Source organism: Pelodiscus sinensis, chromosome 4 (genome assembly GCF_052426305.1).
Source record: "Pelodiscus sinensis isolate ZL-2025 chromosome 4, ASM5242630v1, whole genome shotgun sequence".
Taxonomy (NCBI): domain Eukaryota; kingdom Metazoa; phylum Chordata; order Testudines; family Trionychidae; genus Pelodiscus; species Pelodiscus sinensis.
Window position 1 is genome coordinate 6,204,155 of NC_143055.1, and position 20,149 is coordinate 6,224,303.

At 46.9% G+C, this 20,149-nt stretch overlaps 1 protein-coding gene across 3 annotated transcripts in view; it reads left to right on the plus strand.

Annotated features, from left to right (window-relative positions):
- Window positions 1–20,149, plus strand: part of GFRA4 (GDNF family receptor alpha 4) — a 124,238-nt gene that overhangs the window by 75,587 nt on the left and 28,502 nt on the right. For all 3 annotated transcript variants that reach the window (XM_075931021.2, XM_075931023.2, XM_075931020.2), the window contains exon 2: window positions 16,410–16,688. In XM_075931021.2, coding sequence (XP_075787136.1) covers window positions 16,410–16,688 — 279 coding nt within the window. The remainder of the gene's footprint in view (window positions 1–16,409; window positions 16,689–20,149) is intronic.

Sequence of the window (20,149 nt, forward strand, 5' to 3'; positions counted from 1 at the left end):
TTTAGAGGGGACTGTGATGCACACTTTGCCAGCATTTTTCACAGTTGTTTGCTCACAGCAGAGGAACAGTGAGACTTAGGAATTTCGGGGTCCACATCAGACACTGGGGGAGTCGGTGTTCTAATGATCACAGACCATTTCCCCCCAAAACCTGACCCACTTCTGTCCCTTCCTCTCCAACCCCTCACTTTCACAGTCCTGTCTCTTATCCCCACTCTGGGTTCCTCATTCCAGTCAGTGTTCCAGTCTTCTCAGTCTTCGCTCCAGCCAGTCCCAGTCTCCGCCTTTCTAGGCTGCTCACCCCAGTCTCCCACACTGCTCCTCCTATCTTCCCTCAGCCCTCTTCCCATTGTCTGCCTCCCTGGGCTCCCCCTCCCAGCCCCAGGCATCTGTCTGAGTCACCCCATCCTGGGCTCCTCATCAGATCTCAGCCTCTGCATCGGGGGCGCCATGAAAATGGGGGACAAGGCCCCCTCTCACTTTTGACCCAAGGCTTCCCCTCTTCCCCCTCGGGCCTCACCCCTAGGCCAAGCTGGAAACTGGATCCCGGGGAGTTATGGGGAGCATCAGACCCAACACCTGCCTGGGGCGGGGACCCAAGAGCAGCTCTTGGCTCCTATCCTCACCCCTGGGCCTGCTGGGGACCCCATGCAGGGCAGGTGGAGGGTTCGCAGATTCCCACAGCTGCCCAGATGGCTCTTACCATGCCCTGGCTGCAGCTCTTTGCCCCCCAGGTCCTGCCTGCCTCCAGGCCAGAAGGCAGAGTTAGATTGGGGACAGAGCCGTGCAGGCAGCTGTGGGTAGCTGCAGATCCTCCACTTGCCCTGAGTGGTGTGGGGGTGCTGGCCAGGGTATGTTCTCAGCTCTCCCTCCCCCCCATGGGGCAGATGGAGGGACCTGTGTCTTCAGCCTGGCTTTGTCTTGTGGGTTGGCCAGGACGTTGGGTCTGGGGGAAGAAGAGGGGCAAGAGGAGGGCCATGGGGGGGGAGGCAGAGCCTGATGCCCCTCACACTTTTAGAAGATAAGAACGGCCACACGGGGTGAGACCAAAGGTCCATCCAGCCCAGGAACCTGTCTGCCGACCGTGGCCAATGCCAGGTGCCCCAGAGCGAATTAATGCAACAGGTTATCCTCACATGATCCCTCCCCTGTCATCCATTTCCAGATAAACAGAGGCTAGGGACACCATTCTTACCCATCCTGGATTTGCATCCCCCTGCCTGAGGCAGGCACCCAGCGTGGATAATACCGGCCAAAATGGCAAACATTTGGCAAATGCATCGAAAACGAGAAACTGGGTCTTATAACAGGAAGTGCCAGGCAACCTAACTACAGGGAACCAGCTTTGCCTCAAAAATAAATATCCTGTCTTTCAACCCTAAGGCTCATTGAAAAGTGCATTAAGAGCACTATTTAAAGCCCTATGGTCACATAGTCCGAAGAGGGATCAGTGGTCATTTATGCTAACGAGCAGCCTTCATCGTCTTAAAAAAACCCCAAGCCCTGAAGTTTTATGCTTTTTGCTTAAAAAAAAAAAAAAAGTTGTGCCTTCTAGAGAAAAGATACTGGAAAAATGGAGTGGGGGAGGATAATTGAGAAATTGCTTAGCTCCGTATTTGTCTTAAAGCACAGAGTGCAACTCGCATGAGCAAGGATTGAATGACATATGATTAAAACCTTCTCAGCCTTTGCGAAAAGGATTGGTCGTATCCAACATTTATAGTCATGCAAATGAATGGCTGCAGCAAAGGAGAAATCAATCATCAAAAAGGCTTCCCTGGGTCAAGACTAGAGAAAATTTGGAAACCTGAACTAACTGTTGATCTTGAATGCACTGATGCCGTCTGACATTTTTGGTGGCTCACCGAGTTGTGGGCTCCATTGTTGTCCCTTCACCCATCCGTTCTGTACCTGGCGAGGGAGCGAGAAACTCATTACTCGCTTCTTGCTTATGTGCATTGCCGTGTGTGCTCAGCCAGACTGGTTGATTCTTGGCCTCATTGAGATTTTTTGCAAGATCAGCACGGTTGGGCTAGATCATTGCTTACATGGGAGGAAACCTCTAACCATAAGCACTAATAAGAATGATTATGGTGGAGAACCAAGAGGTCTACTTGCATTTCTCACAGGAATAATCACCTACCTCTTGGGCATTGGTTTTATACTAGTGGGACATTGTTGACTTTGGTGAAGTTAATCTAGATTTACACCAGTGTAACTCAGGCTCACTGTCAAAGAACTAGAGTTCTTTGAGGGTGTCAACAAGCATGTGGACAAGAGGAATTCAGTGTATACAGTGTACTTAGATTTCCAGAAAGCTTTTGACAAGGTCCCTCACCAAAGGCTCTTAAGTAAAGTAAGTTGTCATGGGATAAGAGGGAAGGTCCTCCCATGGATTGATAACTGGTTAAAAGACAGGAAACAAAGGGTAGGAATAAATGGTCAATTTTCAGAATGGAAATTAGTAACTAGTGGTGTCCCACAAGGGACTGTACCGGGACCAATTGTATTCAACATATTTATAAATGATCTGGAGAAAGGGGTAAACAGTGAAGTGGCAAAATTTGTACATGATACTAACCTGCTCAAGATAGTTAAGAACAAAGCAGACTGTGAAGAGCTTCAAACAGATCCCACAAAACTAGGTGATTAGGCAACAAAATGGCAAATGAATTTTAATGTTAATAAATGCAAAGTAATGCAAGTTGGAAAAAAATAATCCCAACTATACATATAATATGATGGGGACTAATTTAGCTGTTACCACTCAAAAGAGAGTCATTGTGGACAGTTCTCTGAAAACTTCCACTCAGTGTGTAGCAGAAGTCAAAAAAGCAAACAATGTTAGGAATCATTAAAAAAGGGATAGAAAATAAGACAGAGAATATCTTATTGACTCTGTATAAATTCATAGTAGCCCACATCTTGAATACTGCGTACAGATGTGGACGCCTCATCTCAAAAAAGATACCTTGGCATTGGAAACGGTTCAGAAAAGGGCAACAAAATGATTAGGGGTTTGGAACGGCTGCCATATAAAGAGAGATTAAAAAGACTGGGACTTTTCATCTTAGAAAAGAGGACACTAAGGGCAGATATTATAGAAGACTATAAAATCATGACAGGTATAGAGAAAGTGAATAAGAAAAAGTTATTTACTTGTTCCCATAACCTAAGAACTAGGGCTCACCAAATGAAATGAATAGGTAGCAGGTTTAAAACAAACAAAAGGAAGTTTTTCTTCATGCAGCACAGTCAACCTGTGGAACTCCTTGACAGAGGATGTTATGAAGACCAGGGCTTTAACAGGGTTCAAAAAATAACTAGATCAGCAGTTTCCAACTTTTTCCAGATGGGGACCCATTTTGACAATTCAGGCAGACTTGGTGACCCAAGGCAATTCAAAAATGGGGGGGGGAGGAGGGAAGGCAGAACCACCTGGGGAGACACGTGGTGACCCTTTTGAAATGGCGACCCATATTTGGGTCCTGACCCATAGACTGGAAATGGATGACAGGAGAGAGATCACCTAATGATTCCCTGTTCTGTTCACTCCCTCTGGGTCATCTGGTATTGGCCACTGTGGGAAAACAGGATACTGGGCCGGATGGACCTCTCATCTGACCCAGTATGGCCATTTTTTGGTCTTTGAGGGGCACCCCCAGAAATGTTTGTGCATGTACCTGCAGCAGCTATTAGCCCAGCATGTCTCCTTCCTGCCCGATCCATCCAGATGCCACGAAACTTCCCATTCAGTGAACGGGGGGGGGAATCACTGTTTTTCTCAGCTCTACGTGAAAATGGAACAGCTGGGTGGGGCAGCTACGATATAAACCAGGTTAAGGCAGAGCTAGCACAAGGTAACAGTCAGGGGCTCACTGCAAAATCGAGATTCTTTATTGCATGCACTAATGAGAGAGGCAAGTGCTCTGGTGGGTGGCCAGCAAGCCAGGAGAAATGCATCTTACACGTGTCTGCTGATAAAGTTTGCCAAACACAAAGAGCTGGGCTGTAGGGGCATGTCTGCACTACTGAGTTATTTCGAAGTAACTCACGTTATTTTGAAATAACAAGGCAAGCGTCCACACAGCAAGCCCGTTATTTCGAAATTATTTCGAAACAAGGAGCTTCTTATTTTGAGGAAATAAACCCTCGTTTTCATGCGGAATCACACGTCTTTTAAAATTGCTATTTCACAATAGCTGTAGTGTGGACGCACTATTTTGAAATAGTTATTTTGGTAGTTATTATTCCCAAAATAAATTATTTTGAAATACCCTTGGGCTGTGTCTACACTGGGCCACTTATTCCGGAAAATCAGCCGCTTTTTCGGAATAAGCTGCGAGCTGTCTACACTGGCCCTTGAATTTCCGGAAAAGCAACGATGCTCTACTGTACAAAATCAGCCGCTATTCCGGAAAAACTATTCTGCTCCCGCTCGGGCATAAGTCCTTATTCCAGAACACTGTTCCAGAAAAGGGCCAGTGTAGACAGCCCAGTAGTCTTTTCCGGAAAAAAGCCCCGATCGCGAAAATGGCGATCAGGGCTCTTTTCCAGAAAAGCGCATCTACATAGGCCACAGACTCTTTTCCGGAAAAAGGGCTTTTCCAGAAAAGCAGCCTGCCAATGTAGATGCTCCTTTTCCAGAAAAACTGAAAACGGAATAGTATTCCGTTTTAAGCATTTCCGGAAATTCATGCCAGTGTAGACACAGCCCTGTAGTGCAGACATATCCTCTTTTATTCTTGGATGTAATGTTGCTACAAGGCAGTGTTTCTTATGCTGGTGTGTGGAATAAAGAATCTTGATGCCTATCTTGTATGAGAAGGTGGGGTAAGGTAATAAATTGCCCAGGGAGGTTGTGGAATCCCATCTCTGGAGATATTGAAGAGTAGGTTAGATAAAGGTCTATCAGGGATGGTCTAGACAGTATTTGGTCCTGCCATGAGGGCGGGGGGCTGGACTCGATGACCTCTTGAGGTCCCTTCCAGTCTTAGTATTCTATGATCTTTTATTGGACCAACTCATGTTGGTCATGGAGACAAGCTTTCAAGCTGTGCACTGATGAGTGAATGCATAGAGTCAGGGGCTACAAGCCCTTGTTCTCAGATTAAGGCTCAGCACAGACAGTGCACTGAGGTAACGTCACCACCACACCAATATCAGTAACTTTGCAGAGGCGCACTCAAGAACTTGCTTGCCAGAACATCATTCTTTCCTGTGTAGATTAACAACTACCTGTGGCTCTAGCCACATGAGCTAAGTAGGGTCAGATCTGCTCAGGATAGAGTAGGGGAAAGCTCATACAAGATATATGGGCCATAGACAGTGGTATTATTACCTATCTTGTAGGTCTGCAAGGGATGTTGGAAGGTCATTGAGTCCAGACCCCTGCCCTCATAGCCTGACCATCTCTGACAGATTTGCCCCAGAACCCTAAATGGCCCCCTCAAGGATTGAGCTCTCAACCCTGGGTTTAGCAGGCCCATGCTCAAGCCACTGAGCTATCCCTCCCCTCTCTAATTTATTGGTTCATTAGAGGGTTTTCTTCCTCCTGTGTCTGACTCTGTCTTTGCATGGTGGTAGATAGAACTGCGATGCGACCAATGCTATAACTAGTGACATCTCTCAGGATAAGAAAGCCAGTATAAAGTCCACCAGGCAGACCACCGTATGTAACGACCACCAGGCAGATTTGAACCTAGGAAGCTTAGTATAGGAGCCGCTACAGCTACCTCTCTATAAAGCCAGCTGCCTCTCAGCTTAGGCTGTAGAGCTCCCTTGTTCTTATCTCTCGCTGTAAGTGGCCTAAGTGCCACTCCATGGGACAGTGACCCGCACCAGGTGTGTGAATGACATTCTTCCCCTAACTGAGGAAACACATCTTGAGCTTCAGAGACCCAGTTGAGATCCTGGACAAGCCCCCTCATTTGTAACCACCGCTGGGCGGATTTGAACCTGAGACCTCTGGAGCCTCAGTACTTTGTGATCTACAGATGAAAAGTGTTACATAAAATAAGGGATTATTAGTCTTAGCAGAGGTTAAATGACCTGATTCTCGACCCCTTGGCATCATCTTATGTCCTTCATTCTCTGTTTGCAACGGGAGCCTGCTGTAGTCCCTCTGAAAAGGCATAAATAACTCCACCGGCTGCAAAGGGAAGGGATGGGGGCGACTTGGCTCCAGTGATATGGCTGGTTGGAGTCTCCCATCGGTGTAGATATATGAGAATTCAGCAAACACGATAAGTGAAAGATGTATGTGGGAGATCAAACCCATGCAAGAACCGCAAACACAGCTGCGGTGAGACAGACAAAATTTGCCGATGAACATTTTAGATTGTTATCTCACAACAGTTGATACATCCTGCTTCAAATGGCAAAAGGACTAATCTATCACCATCTGTCACGGCTGGTTGTTGTCCAAGTACTGGGATCAACTTGTGTCTTCAAGTTTGACTTCAGTGTATCATTTTGCCCTTTGTATTCACCTGCATGAGAACAGGTGCCTCCCTTCAGCCGACCACAAAATATGGCTCTGGGGATTCTTGAGTTGGCCAAATGAGCAAGGTTCCCAGACCAACAAAACTGGAGCAGGTAGGAGCATGCTTTGATTGCTGGACATCTGAGCACAATGAAGGTTTTCAGCATTAGGAACCATTCGACCCTACAAACTGACCAAAGACAATGCATATGGAACTGACTGAGTTTCCTGATATGGTGGGAGGAGGGACGCACATTGTCCATGTCTCAGAACCAGACGGTGTTGTGTTCAACACAACTGCCTGACAGACATTTAGCTTAGTGCTTATTTTGACAGCCCCGTTGTTCCAGACAACGTTCCAAATGCAGGGCTGGCATTCTGTGCTGGCAGGCCCCGTAGGTAACAAAACTTACCCCTGGACTTCAGAGAAGCAGTATTGATCTTAATAATTTGTGGGCACGGGCATCTCTACTACAGTTTGTTCAACACTTCGGTTTTCTTCAGGCTAAGTGGGAAACCAAAGCAGTTAACTGTGTGAGCAGAGAGATCAGTTATAAATAGAAAGTCCTCAAGCACATACATGTTTTTTCTCTGTATCCATGAGGATCCATTGTGCTGAATTCTGGGCATGCCAGATCATCCCAGAGGCCCTGATCATTAAAGGTTTTTGAGCATCTAATTCCCGTTGACCTTAGAAATATTTAAGCACCTAAGGAATAAGAAAGCATGTGCAGTAACTATTGCTGTTACATGCTTGTGCCCGAATAAATCTGCCACAGGCCATGTCAGTGTTATTGTTTTGTAAACTTGCCTGAGTGTTGTGCAGTACTCTGATCACTCATGCATAGCCCTGCCCTGGTCTGCACTGTAGCAGATCTGTCAGCACCAGGAACTGACCCTAAGACTTTTCAAGGTCCTGTGGAAGTTCCATTGGTTTCAGTGGGCTTTGGATCAGAGTCCTTTAACCCTGGGAGCTAAAGCAGTGGTTTTCAAACGACCGGTCATGGCCCAGCGCTGGGTGGTGGAATGTGGGGCTCTGGGGTTCGTTGCTGTAGGGGGATCAGGTGACTAGTGTAGGGGGGTGCTAAGAGCTCCCTGCCTGTCCTGGCACCACAGACTGTACAGCGCCTGGCTCCTAGGTGTGTGGGGGGTGGCGGGAAGAGGAAGCGCACAGGGCTGCACGCACTGCCCCTGCCCCAAGCATTAGCTCTGCCCTCCCATTGGCTGGGAACACAGCCTGGTGTGCGGTGCCAGGAGAGGTAGGAAGCCGCCTTAGCACCCCCAGTGCACCACTGACTGGGAGTCACTCAAGGTGAGCCCCTCTTGCCCCCACCCCAAAAGCCAGAGCCCCTCCTACACCCCAAAGCTCAGCCTCAGCCCCACCCCGGAGCCCACACTCCAGTCACATGATGTTGGGGTCGCAGCATCCACCCTTTTCTTCAACTGGATCATGAGGAAAAAAGTTTGAAAACCCCTGAGCTAACGGGACATTTCATTAGCTAGGAAGAGTAGGCGACTGTCTTCTGCGTGGCCAGAGCAGAGCAGGCCACCAGCGGACAAGGGACACACCTACCAAGCGTGATAGTGTTTTTATTATTAGCACCCCTGTGGGGCTAGACACTGTACAAAGGCAGAACAAAAAGTCCGCCTCGCCCCAAAGAGTGTATCATCAAAGCCTAAGTCAAGAGCCAGCCGCGAGGTATGGACAGACAAAGAGATAACGAGACAACATTGGTCAGTTTGACGGGCAGGGGTCTCTGTACCGTAGCAACCTAAGCGCTGATGCAAACCCCTGTTTAGTTATGAAAGTGTAAACCACTCACCTGCTAGGGGTGGTGTGCTGTCCAGTGGAGGGCCACTGAGACCACTTACAGGGAGAAAAATGAGTCTTTTCTACAGCCTTAGGTAACAGGCCGCTGGCTTTTAGCTCATGCAGTAGAAGCTCATGTTCTACGTTCTACAGGTCCCAGGTTCAATTCCGCCCTGAGATCGCCAGGGTCTGCCCGCATTGCACAAGCTGCTGCTGCACGGTCCGTCTGGTGTTGCTCTGAGAACCCCAAGAGTTAGGTGGCCAAGTGGCTCTCCCCCAAAAATCTGAGCAAAGCATCTTCCCTAGCTAGGAGGCTTGTTAATAACAGCCAAACAAGCCGCCCTGCGTAGCTGTTTCATGAGCTGCACATTTCGTCCTGGGTTTTAAAGCCTGTTTTTACACCAAATATCTAATTCCACGGAGCGCTACTAATAACGATAATTATCCATCAGTGGCCACTTGTGTTGACTGCTTTGGCCTCATTCAGGAAAACAATGAGCCAGGCAGCATCGACATGCGGCGTGCGCAGCAGGGGCGGGCACAAAGAAACATTTAGCCTCTCAATCAAAGGGGATTGGTGGACTGGACACATCACTGGAGGAGATGCTGGGAGGTCCTGGGTGTCACAATGATTCGATGATTCTGTTGTGCTTTTTCGTGGCATACGAGTGATCAGGTGCATTTCCTCTCTGGCTTAGCACAGTAGCATGCTTCTTAACAGCCCCTTTCATGACCATACTATGTAGTCATCATTTTTGTACGGCACCTTCAAGCATTTGGGGGTGTAACAAATCACAGGTATGATTGCCAGATACTTTCACAAAAAAAGCCCGAACATGGCAGGAAAAAAATTGGTTGAGGAAAAAAAAAAAGACACTGCGCCTTTAAAAATCCCCGCGCTCCTCACTCCCCGCCCCACCTCCACCCCCACCAGACACGGCAGGGGAAGAATGTCCCTGATGGCCTTCCGTCCAAGAAAAACAAAAAATACCGGACATTTTACAGGTCTGGTATTTTCTGGGTTTTTTTTTTTTTACAAGTCAGAGATCACAAATACCAGACTGTCTGGGCGAAAACCTGGCAACCCTAATCAAAGGCCAGCTAGCTCTATACAGTTGTTGCTACTCTATACATCACAATAACTCTGAACTTCATGGAACAGGTGAAGATAGAAACCAAATCCTCTTGCCTCTATCACTTATGCTAAAAGAAACTCTCTAGTCACCTGAGCAGTATGGTGACTATGACACTAAATTGAGCAATACTGATTCTCCCTGTATAGGGCAGTGTACCCAGTATGTGTCAACCAGTCATTATAGAATTAGCATTATTCCAGCAGCATGTGTGAAATCAACACAATGATTGCCTGAACCTCTGGCCTCACAAAGCACCATATACAAGCTACAAATCTAATCTCAAAATTGGCACCGACAGTACATACGAGCCACGTAACATCACAACTGCATTCCTTCATCCTTGGGACACCAAACTTTGGTGTCTGGCCCTGGGTTTGTATTTATCTGCTGCATCAAAGCCACTATTTTTCACCATGCTAAATCAACTGGACGGTCAGTTCCTGAGTACAGTATTAAATATTTTCCTGCTTATAGAAAATATTTAAGGATGCATGTCACCCAGACTGTCAGAATCTGAAAACTAGCTTTGTCTAACAGCTGTTTGGAAACAGCACTAGCCCACCCCCTACTGGGCAGGTGTGCACACTACAAAACTCCCAGAATGAGTTGGTAGTCTTGGAGAACGGGGCTGGAGGCTCTTGGCCATGAAGCTAAGCGTGGAGGTATGTTACCTGTGGTAGGTGGCCACGAATACACAGAGGACTTCAGGCTCTCGTGCTTTCTGGCCCCTCTCATCAGTGCATAAGTGAATTAAGGAAAACCCGTTGAATTTAACTAGAACTACAGTAAATAGCTACTGCCACCTAGTGGGGGATTGTGGTGGCCATTTTACTCTGAGTGGTAGAAAAAAGGCAACAACACTAGGGAGCGTGAGTAGCTAAGGTCTATGCTTGGATCCTGAACCCTTAGATGGCTTTGAATCCACACCTTGTCAATGTGTAAGTCGATATTTAAAGGGACGTTGGCAGGTCATGTTGGAACCAACATTTTCAATGGAAACGGGTTTTACCTGGCGTAGGGTTGCAGCCTGAACACTGCAAAGTGGGGTTGGTGTATAGGAAGGGGCAAGGGAAACTAACCACAGCTCAGATCTTACCCTTAACTTCTCCCTGCAGCCTCCGTTGGACAATGCGTGTTTCACGTCATTCCCCCAAACGCTTGCACAGGGTCACTGGCCATCTCACTGTGCTGTCTCATCCCGGTGCTGCATGGAGCTGTTCCCCTAGTGTGGAAGCAAACTCGCTTGTTCAGGAGAACGCTCCGAAATCCCTGCATGAAAAGCACTACAGCTGTGCTGAATATTATATAGCTCACAGGATGTCCCTGACTTCCCCCACAGGATGGAACTCAGGAGTAACTCCGCCATGAGGTCAGAAGCAGCCCTGAAATCTAAAGCAGGTTGGGTATATATAGCCATATACAGGATTAGAGAATAAACTTCTGACCCCCCTCCTGCTCACAGTAGCAGCAGGGAACTGGCAGTAAGCAAAGGGAATTGCAAACCAGGTAAAAGGTCTTTCAAAATAAACAACGGTAGATAAGGGAGCTGAAAGTTCTGCTACAACAAAAGAGGCAGCAGCAAATACATCCCCATATCTGTGAGCCAAATGCAGTGACCTGAATTTGGCACCGGCATATCATGGTGATGGGCATGAAGTATAATTCAGAAGATAGAATTATGTTGAAAGAGACCTCTCTCCCCCAAAGAACGCAAGTGATAGCAAGACTACGAACTTGCTCATCCTTGGCAGGGAAAATCTGACTTAGTGCTTGCAGATCTGCTCCTCCCTCAATCTCAAAAAAGATATATTGGAAAAAGTACAGAAAAGGGCAAGACAAATGATGAGGGGTATGGAACAGCTTCTATATGAGGCGAGATTAAAAAGACTGGGAATTTACCGCTTGGAAAGGAAATGACTAATGTTGGGTACGATAGAGGAGAAAATAAATAAGGATGTGTTATTTACTTACTCATAACACAAGAACTAGAGGTTCCTAAATGAAACGAGTAGGCAGCAGGTTTAAAACAAACAAAAGGAAGTATTTCTTTACACAGCACATAGTCAACCTGTGGAACTCCTTGCCAGAGGACATTTTGAAGTCCAAGACCATAACAGAGTTCAAAAAAAGAGCTAGATAAATCCATGGAGGATAAGTCCATCAATGGTTGTTAGTCAAGATGGGCAACAAAACCATGTTCTAAAGTGGCCCTAGCCTCTGTTTGCCGGAAGTTGGGAATGGGTGACAGGGGATGGATGACTTGATGGTTCCCTGTTCTGTTCACTCCCTCTGGGGCACCTGGCATTTGCCACCATCTGAAGAGAGGACACTGGGCTAGACTGACCATTGGCCTGCCCCAATGGGTGTGTCTAGACTCCATGCCTCCGTCGACGGAGGCATGTAGATTAGCCAGATCGGAAGAGGGAAATGAAGCCGCGATTAAAATAATCGCGGCTTCATTTAAATTTAAATGGCTGCCCCGATCTGCCGATCAGCTGTTTGTCGGCAGATCGGGAGAGTCTGGACGCGATGCCCCGACAAAGAAGCCTTTCTTCATCGACACAGGTAAGCCTCGTGAAACCAGGTTTACCTGTGTCGATGAAGAAAGGCTTCTTTGTCGGGGCATCGCGTCCAGACTCTCCCGATCTGCCGACAAACAGCTGATCGGCAGATCGGGGCAGCCATTTAAATTTAAATGAAGCCGCGATTATTTTAATCGCGGCTTCATTTCCCTCTTCCGATCTGGCTAATCTACATGCCTCCGTCGAAGGAGGCATGTAGTCTAGACACACCCAATATGGCCATTCTTATGTTCCTTTGTCCCTTTCACCGTTGAGCAGTATAAGAAGCTCCATATCATAAGTTACAGAGATTCTTCTCAGAGAGACACCCTCTTAAAGTTGGATAAAATGACTCCCAAGGGCTATACGGGGGGAAACATGATTCTGTGTTGTCTCACCAACAAAGACGCTGCTATCCATCAAAATCCCCCATATCCTTTAGTTATTAAATGATGCCATTATGGACTGGGCCATCTGTAACAGCCCAGCTGAGATTGCTTCTGGGTCTGCATCCTAAATAGCGCCAGCACTCCGGGCATTAGAACCTGGGTTGGGTAAATATTGTTCCTGGGTGCTCTTTGTGTGAGCAGGTCTCAGTCTGAGAACATATTCTGTAGATAAATTTTTCAGTCTGCAAATGTCTGATTTATTTCCAGTAGGGCTCCCCAAGTATGTTATAGTCTTTACAGATAGTCTGTGTTTATACCCCACACGGTTAGTATCTGCTGAAACTCACATTCAATCCCAGGTTCCATTCCACTGTTGTTCAGGTGATACTGACATTTATTTCTTTAGGGCTGAAATGTTGGCACAGTTTGGGTGCATCTTCACTGCACCATTATTTTGAGATAACTAGCGTTATTTCGAAATAACAGTGCAAGCGTCTACACAGCCATTCCGTGATTTCGAAAGAATTTTGAAACAACAGACAGCTTATTCCGATATCTGTAAACCTCATTCTACGAGGAATAATGCCTCTTCCAAAATAGCTATTTCAAAGTAGGGCGTGTGTAGACGCTCCACTGCTGCTATTTTAAAATAACCCCTCACCAGGGCCGTTCTAAGTTATTCCTCCCCTGTGCCTCCTGGGGCTCTAAATTGAGGTAACACGTCTACATTAGGGAAGCCTGCCTCAGACTAATTTTGAGGCTTCCCTGTAGTGTAGACGTGCTATTTTGAAATAAGCTATTTCCGATTAAGTATTCCGGAATAGCTTATTCTGAAATAGTTGTGCAGTGTAGGGCTGTGTCTAGACTGGCAAGTTTTTCCGCAAAATCAGATGATTTTGCGGAAAAACTTGTCAGCTGTCTACACTGGCCGCTTGAATTTCTGGAAAAGCACTGACGATCTCATGTAAAATCATCAGTGCTTTTCCGGAAATACTATGCTGCTTCCGTTCGGGCAAAAGTCTTTTTCTGAAAGATTTTTGTGCAAAAGGGCCAGTGTAGACAGCACAGATTTGTTTTCCGCAAAAAAGCCCCGATCACGAAAATGGCAATCGGGGCTTTTTTGCGGAAAACCGCGTCTAGATTGGCCACGGACGCTTTTCCACAAAAAGTGCTTTTGTGGAAAAGCATCCTGCCAATCTAGACGCGATTTTTCCGAAAATGCTTTTAACGGAAAACTTTTCCGTTAAAAGCATTTTCGGAAAATCATGCCAGTGTAGACGTAGCCTAGATGTATCCTTTGTCTTCGCCCAGTAGTGATGCTGTTTTAGAAAATCTGAGCAAAATCCATTGTCTGGTTTTTTTCAGTTATGTGTATGTAAAAAAAATAATAATAAAAACCCTTTCCCAGTATGTTCTGCTCAGGATATTTGTGCATGGATAACTGAAGGCAGAGACACCAAACGTTGCATGTTTTATAGATCTCGTTAAGATTTAGGGATCAAGCTAAGTTTAAGGAAAATGGGTCAAAGCATTTTTAAGGTTGTAAGAGCTGAAGCTAGAGTTTCATGCAGGCCTAAAAGAATGTTTCTATCAACCTTTTGGAATGACCTAAAAAGCCCTAATGTGCTGAGTAAATCCAAGATCCTGAACTAAAATTTGTCCTGCTCTGAAGTTTTGACACAACTGAGGCTTTCGGAACGGGGGGAGTTGGAGATGATCTGGAGTTTGAGGGGTTGATGTGGTTGAGAATTAACTTCAGCATTTCAGGGCAGCCATTTTTGTGCTGGTCTGGAATGTGGAGGGAGGGAATTTAAACAGCTAGACACTAGCTCGCGCCCTCCCTTCTAGCCAACACAGATGTAGCTCTTTCTCACCATGAACATCCTACAGCTACATTGTCTGGAGAGGTGAATATGTTTGGATCGTGGGAGAGGGTAAGGTTAGTGAAACTGGGACAAAGAGAAATGGGGATCCCTGGGGAATCAGAGGGGAGAAGCCCCACGAATAGAATGGAAGATAGCCTACTACTGCCTCTGAGGTGGGTTGCACACAATATTTCTTCCCCCAAAGGTGCCAGAGGAGGCAAAGAAGTCTCTCCTAAGAGACAAGTATCAGAGGGATAGCTGTGTTAGTCTGAATCTGCATAAACAACAAGAAGTCCTGTGGCACCTTGTAGACTAATAGATTTATTGGAGCATAAGCTTTCGTGGGCAAAGAGCTACTTTGTCAGATGCATGTACAGGCTCTTGTGGCAGGGCCAAGCATCATCTAGAGTCCATCCGTGACAGGTGTCTGTCTAACCTGCTCTTAAATATCTCCAGTGATGGAGATTCCACAACCTCCCTAGGCAACTTATTCCAGTGTTTAACCATCCTGACAGGCAGGAAGTTTTTCCTACTGTCCAACCTAAACCTCCCCTGCTGCAGGTAAGCCCATTGCTTCTTGTCCTATCCTCAGAGGCCAAGGAGAACAATTTTTCTCCCTCCTCCTTCTAACACCCTTTTAGATATGCTGTCGTGTCCCCTCTTGGTCTTCTCCTTTCCAGACAAAACAAACCCAGTTCTTTCAATCTTCCCTCATTGGTCGTATTTTCTAGACCTTTCATCATTTTTGTTGCTTTTCTTTAGATCTTCTCCAATTTGCCCATATCTTTCCTGAAATACCTGCCCTGCACGACCATATTGCTACCCGTTACAACATGTGGTCGTGTTCTGTTTTAGAGGGTCATGAGTCTGGGGTCTTCGTCCCACCTCTTTTGTATCCCGCGAGAGTGGTAAGGCATAAGGTTGTGTTTCTTATGCCTTCCCCACCCCCACGCCTCTTGGGCCCTCCTCACTGGTTGCATGACCTTGGCTTGAGAAAGGAACGGGGCAGCCTTTCAATGGATGCCCATCTGTTACACTCCCCTCATACCCTGGAACCTGTTCATTCTATTCCTTGTCCCTTCGCATCATACTAAGAAACCCACCTGGCCAGGAAGAAGCAACTCATGCAGTGTCTTTGTGTCTTGTTCTTCCACACATATGAGTAAAGAATATAAAAGTATCAAAAATCAACCCCAACGTTCTATCAGAAGTGGAGTTGGACAAACAGACCTATATAGTAACATCAATGAATAGAGATCCCATTAGTGGTTCACCTCCAACCCCTTTTCTCCCGTGAATCCGGCCTTTTGGATGAGAAGTCAAATCAAGATGCTGCTTTGTCTGGTTTATCATTCTTCTCCTGAGGAGTCCTGGCCAGGACCCAGTTTTGAACACTGCTTTCCACTTCTCTGCCATCCACCCTGCAGTTTCATTTGCACCTGGTTCCATTCTTCCCTTCCTCACCTGTACACTGGGGTAGTGTTGCTACACAGTTAAAGCAACTGCTGCTTTCCACTGTAGAGGTACGTCTAGACTACAGGCTTTTGTCGACAGAGGCTTTGTCGTCAGATACTGTCGACAGAACTTCTGTTGACAAAGAGCGTCTAGACGACATCCAGTTCTGTCAACAAAGCAAGCCACTTTGTCGACATGAGAGTGTAGATGCAAAGGACAGTGTAGATGCATTAACGCCTTCCGTCGACAGAACTCTGTCGACAAAAGGCGGTATTCCTCGTAGAATGAGGTTTACTGCCATTGACAAAACTCCCGAGTTCTGTCGACATTATGTCGACAGAACTCGGCGGTAGTGTAGACGCAGGTATAGTTTTGTCAACAAAAGTCCACTTTTGTCGACAAAACCCTGTAGTCTGGACACACCCGAGGTGCATGTCAGCAAGTGGGGAAGTGACTGTCTAAGTCCTGATTTTGCAATTGGAGGTCCATGGGAGATCTGCCTGAGGAAGGACTTCAGGAGCAAGCCCTTTGTTTCCTGGATGCCCGGGGAACTTTGTGAATATGCCTTTGCTTAAATATATAGGCCCTATGGCTTGGCTTTCCCAACCTGGCCGAGAAAGTGGGAGATATTGTCGAATTGCTTTGATCTTCCATCTGGGAGCAACCCACCATGACCATCTCTCTCTTTCTCTCTCTCGTTCTCTTGCAGAAGGCATGACGGAAGCAGGGAGTTCGGGCAGAGATTGCCTACAGGCCGGGGAGTCCTGCACCACCGACCCCAGCTGCAGCTCCAAGTTCCGGACCCTCCGGCAATGTATCGCAGGCAACGGCGCCAACAAACTGGGGCCGGATGCCAAGAACCAGTGCCGGAGCACGGTGATGGCCCTCCTGTCCAGCCAGCTCTACGGCTGCAAGTGCAAACGGGGCATGAAGAAGGAGAAACATTGCCTGAGCGTCTACTGGAGCATCCACCACACCCTGATGGAAGGTCAGTTGGTGGCTCACTCCCCCCACCCTTGCCATGGGCAAACCAAATACCTTTTCCAGACAAGTTGGGTTGCCACCCAGATCATGACTTCTCTGCTGAGATGTCCCCCCTGGTTTGCAGTCACTGCTGGCTGTGGCAGTGGTTTTTCAGGCCAACTGGGATCTGGGTTGAGACCCATCAATCCCTTTCTCCCGAGTTTCCTAACAATCACATCCGATGGTAGAGACTTTGGGTTCCGCCAAAGGACCAGCAGTGACTTAGATAGGACGGGTCAGTCCCCTGAGCCACTCAGGCCTGGTACACATGTGAAATGTAGGTCAACCCATCAGTGTCACACAAGGGTGTGAAAAATTCACACCCTGCCTGGTGTAGGTAAGCCAACCTATGCCCTGGTTTAGACAGTGACCGGTTGGTGGAAGAGCCCTTCCTTCCACCTCGCTATCACCCCTCAGGGAAGTGGATTTACTACAGCCACAGAAGAGCCATTCCTGTTGTTGTCGTGTTTACACTGCAGTGATGCGGTTGCAGTGTTGCTAGTGTAGACATGCCCTCAGGCTCCCTACAAAGGAGGTCTAGAACGGTGTTAGCAAGGGCATATCACAGGGGCTACATCATGCTAACAGTCCAACCAGTCGACCAAGTTCAGCGACCAAATCCAAAGATGTGAATCCAACAGCCAACCAAGTCCGCAGATATGGAGGCAGCCAAGGGGGCCGACAGCTTCTGTGGGCCTCTGGGCGAGATGTGCTTAAGGGATAGCTCCAGGACCTGGAAGAGATGGGGCCTCAGGCAGAAGGAGGGCAGCGGTTCTCCCGCAATGATGTTAAGGTCCTGAGGTTCTAGCCACCGCCACCGCTGTGGTAAGTGGTGGCCAAGAGCCCCGGGCCCCTATGAATCGCTGGGCCCCAACTGCCCCCTTTACTCCCTCCTCCCCCATCCGCAGGCCTGTCGCCAGCTCATTTTTGCAGCTATGGATGTGGGTGCAGATACAGCTTTTGTATCTAGGACCCTGCACCTTTGCGGATTCCGCTTTATATCTGCCGGCATCTGCATCCATGGATGTGGCTCTCCAGGGATCACTTTTGCAAATGCAGATGTGGATACAGATGTTGTATCCACGCAGGGCTCTACAAATATGGATCTAATACATGTCTGGACAGGAATAGGATTGTGCCAGTGCGATGGCCAAAGATCTAGAGGACGGCAAGCAAAATTGAAGGAATATCCTTCAGATGAGGCAGACAAAGTGCATGCACCGTGCATTCATTGTTCAGCATGTTACATTAACCTACCTTAGATGCATGCTACTGAAGGTAAGTCCAGTCCAGATCTGAATGTTCCCTCTCAACTTTGCAGGAAATGCATAAATTATTTCATAGACTCTGGCCACTGATGGGAAAAACTGATTGAATCTTTCTTTACTCGGCGCACAGTCAACCTGTGGAACTCCTTGCCAGAGGATGTTGTGAAGACTAGGACTTTAACAGGGTTCAAAAAAGAGCTAGACAGATTCATGGAGGTTAGGACCATCTAGCCAGGATGGGTAGGAATGGTGTCCCTAGTCTCTGTCTGGAAATAGATGACAGGAGAGGGATCATATGAGGATTACCTGTTGTGTTCCCTCCCTTGAGGGCATCTGGTATTGGACACTGTTGTTAGACAGGACACTGGGCTAGATGGACCTTTGGTCTGACCCAGTGTGGCCGTTCTTATGTTATATTCTTAATCTTTCTCTTCTTTATCCGTCCCCTGCTTGAGAGAGTACAGCTTTGCAAAAGGAAGTAGAAGTGATTATGCATTTCAGACCCCTGCAGGAGGCAGCAGCATTGATGCAGCAGGTGAAATAGAACAGGCTACTGAGGAATGAAGGAGACCTTTACATCTAAAAGGATGCTGCAAAGCTACATGGGCAGCTTGAATGAAATGAGGCCATGGTTGTACATTTTGAGAACGTAATTGAATACCTAGAAGATGAAACTGTTGCTGAACGCAGGAGTAGCGAGGGAATACGTTGAGCAAAAAGCAACCTGTCTGTGATGGCTCGGATGGTTTACCTCCATCTGTTATGGGGACAGAGGGTCTTAGTGGTCACAGCTGCAGTCTCTGGAATCCATCAGTCAATGAAAATTGACTTGTTCCAAGTCCGCTGGACATCTGAGAACCCTGTGAATGAGCTCAGCAAACTCAAATCTGAAAAAAAGATGACAAAATTGTAAATAGGTCTCAGAGCAGGTGGGAAGCCATGGCTTTTAAAAATACAAACTATCCGAGCCATAGGAAGAGATCTGTGTGCAATGCGGATGATGAATTTGCGCACAGTTCTATGTTACAAGCAAAGGATAACCATCTAAGAAAGTAATAAGAAGAAAATATTTTGAGGTCTTAATATGAGGGTGGAACTAAAATCTTGATATGAGGGCTTTCCGGAGGTAGCTGCTCCATCTGGTCTCCTACATCCCATATGACTTTAAAGGTGGAAGTTTTTAAACAGCTGGGACAACGTTCATATTTTTATTTTAGACTTGGTTCAAGAGATTGTCTCTCAAGATAATTTTGCAAAGGCCAGGGCGGAGTTCATTTTGTCACTCGAAGTCCAGAGCTGCTTGAATTTCAGTCTCAAGTTCTCTTGATGCTGTTTTACTAGACATGTAAATGTGGCGTTGACTTTTACTCGCCCTACCAAGTGAAGTAACTAGTGCTGATCGCACCATAAACCCATTAAGACATGTCAAAAACTCGATGTGTGCGGTACTGTCACAAACATGACTGAGTGCCTGCTGCTCCTTGCAACTGAGAAAGACGAGACAGCTGGGTGGCATCGTAGAACAAATCGCCAAGGAAAAATGTCGTTGTGGTGTGAGGGTCCTCAAGCCAACACAATTTGGGTGAGAGTCCACTCCTCGGAAGATCTGTGCCTTTTGTTTTATGATGGTTGGGGCTTTTTTCTTTTGATCTTTAAATATGCAGCCTGGGGCCCAAGGGTCCCATCACTTTAGGGCTATTTAAGTGACCATGCTCTGACCCTCAAATCTACCCCGATTTCAGAGAGTCCTTCCAGTAAAACTTTTATTCTTCTGTCAAAGTTCTCAAGATAGCCCAGAAAGTTCAGTTCAGCCTTCCTACTTCCCCGGTGCTCTGGAGGTGGGGTGGACTTGTGGGATTTTACAGTAGCACTGTGACCTCCTGAATATATTATTTGCCAGAGTTGTTGACTCGAGTCCCATGACTTGAACTCGAGTCCAACTTAAGTCGCCTAGGTGACTCGACTTGAGACTCGACTTGGGTTCATTGTTTGTGATTTGAGACTCAACTTGAGACTTGCTAATTTTGTTAAATTGACTTGGTGAAAAAATTGTCCGAAAATGCTGATATTGATGGCTTGTACAAAAGTGACTTGACATTTTTTAAATTAAGACTTGAGACTCGACTTGGGACTTGACTTGAAAGTGACTTTAGGGACT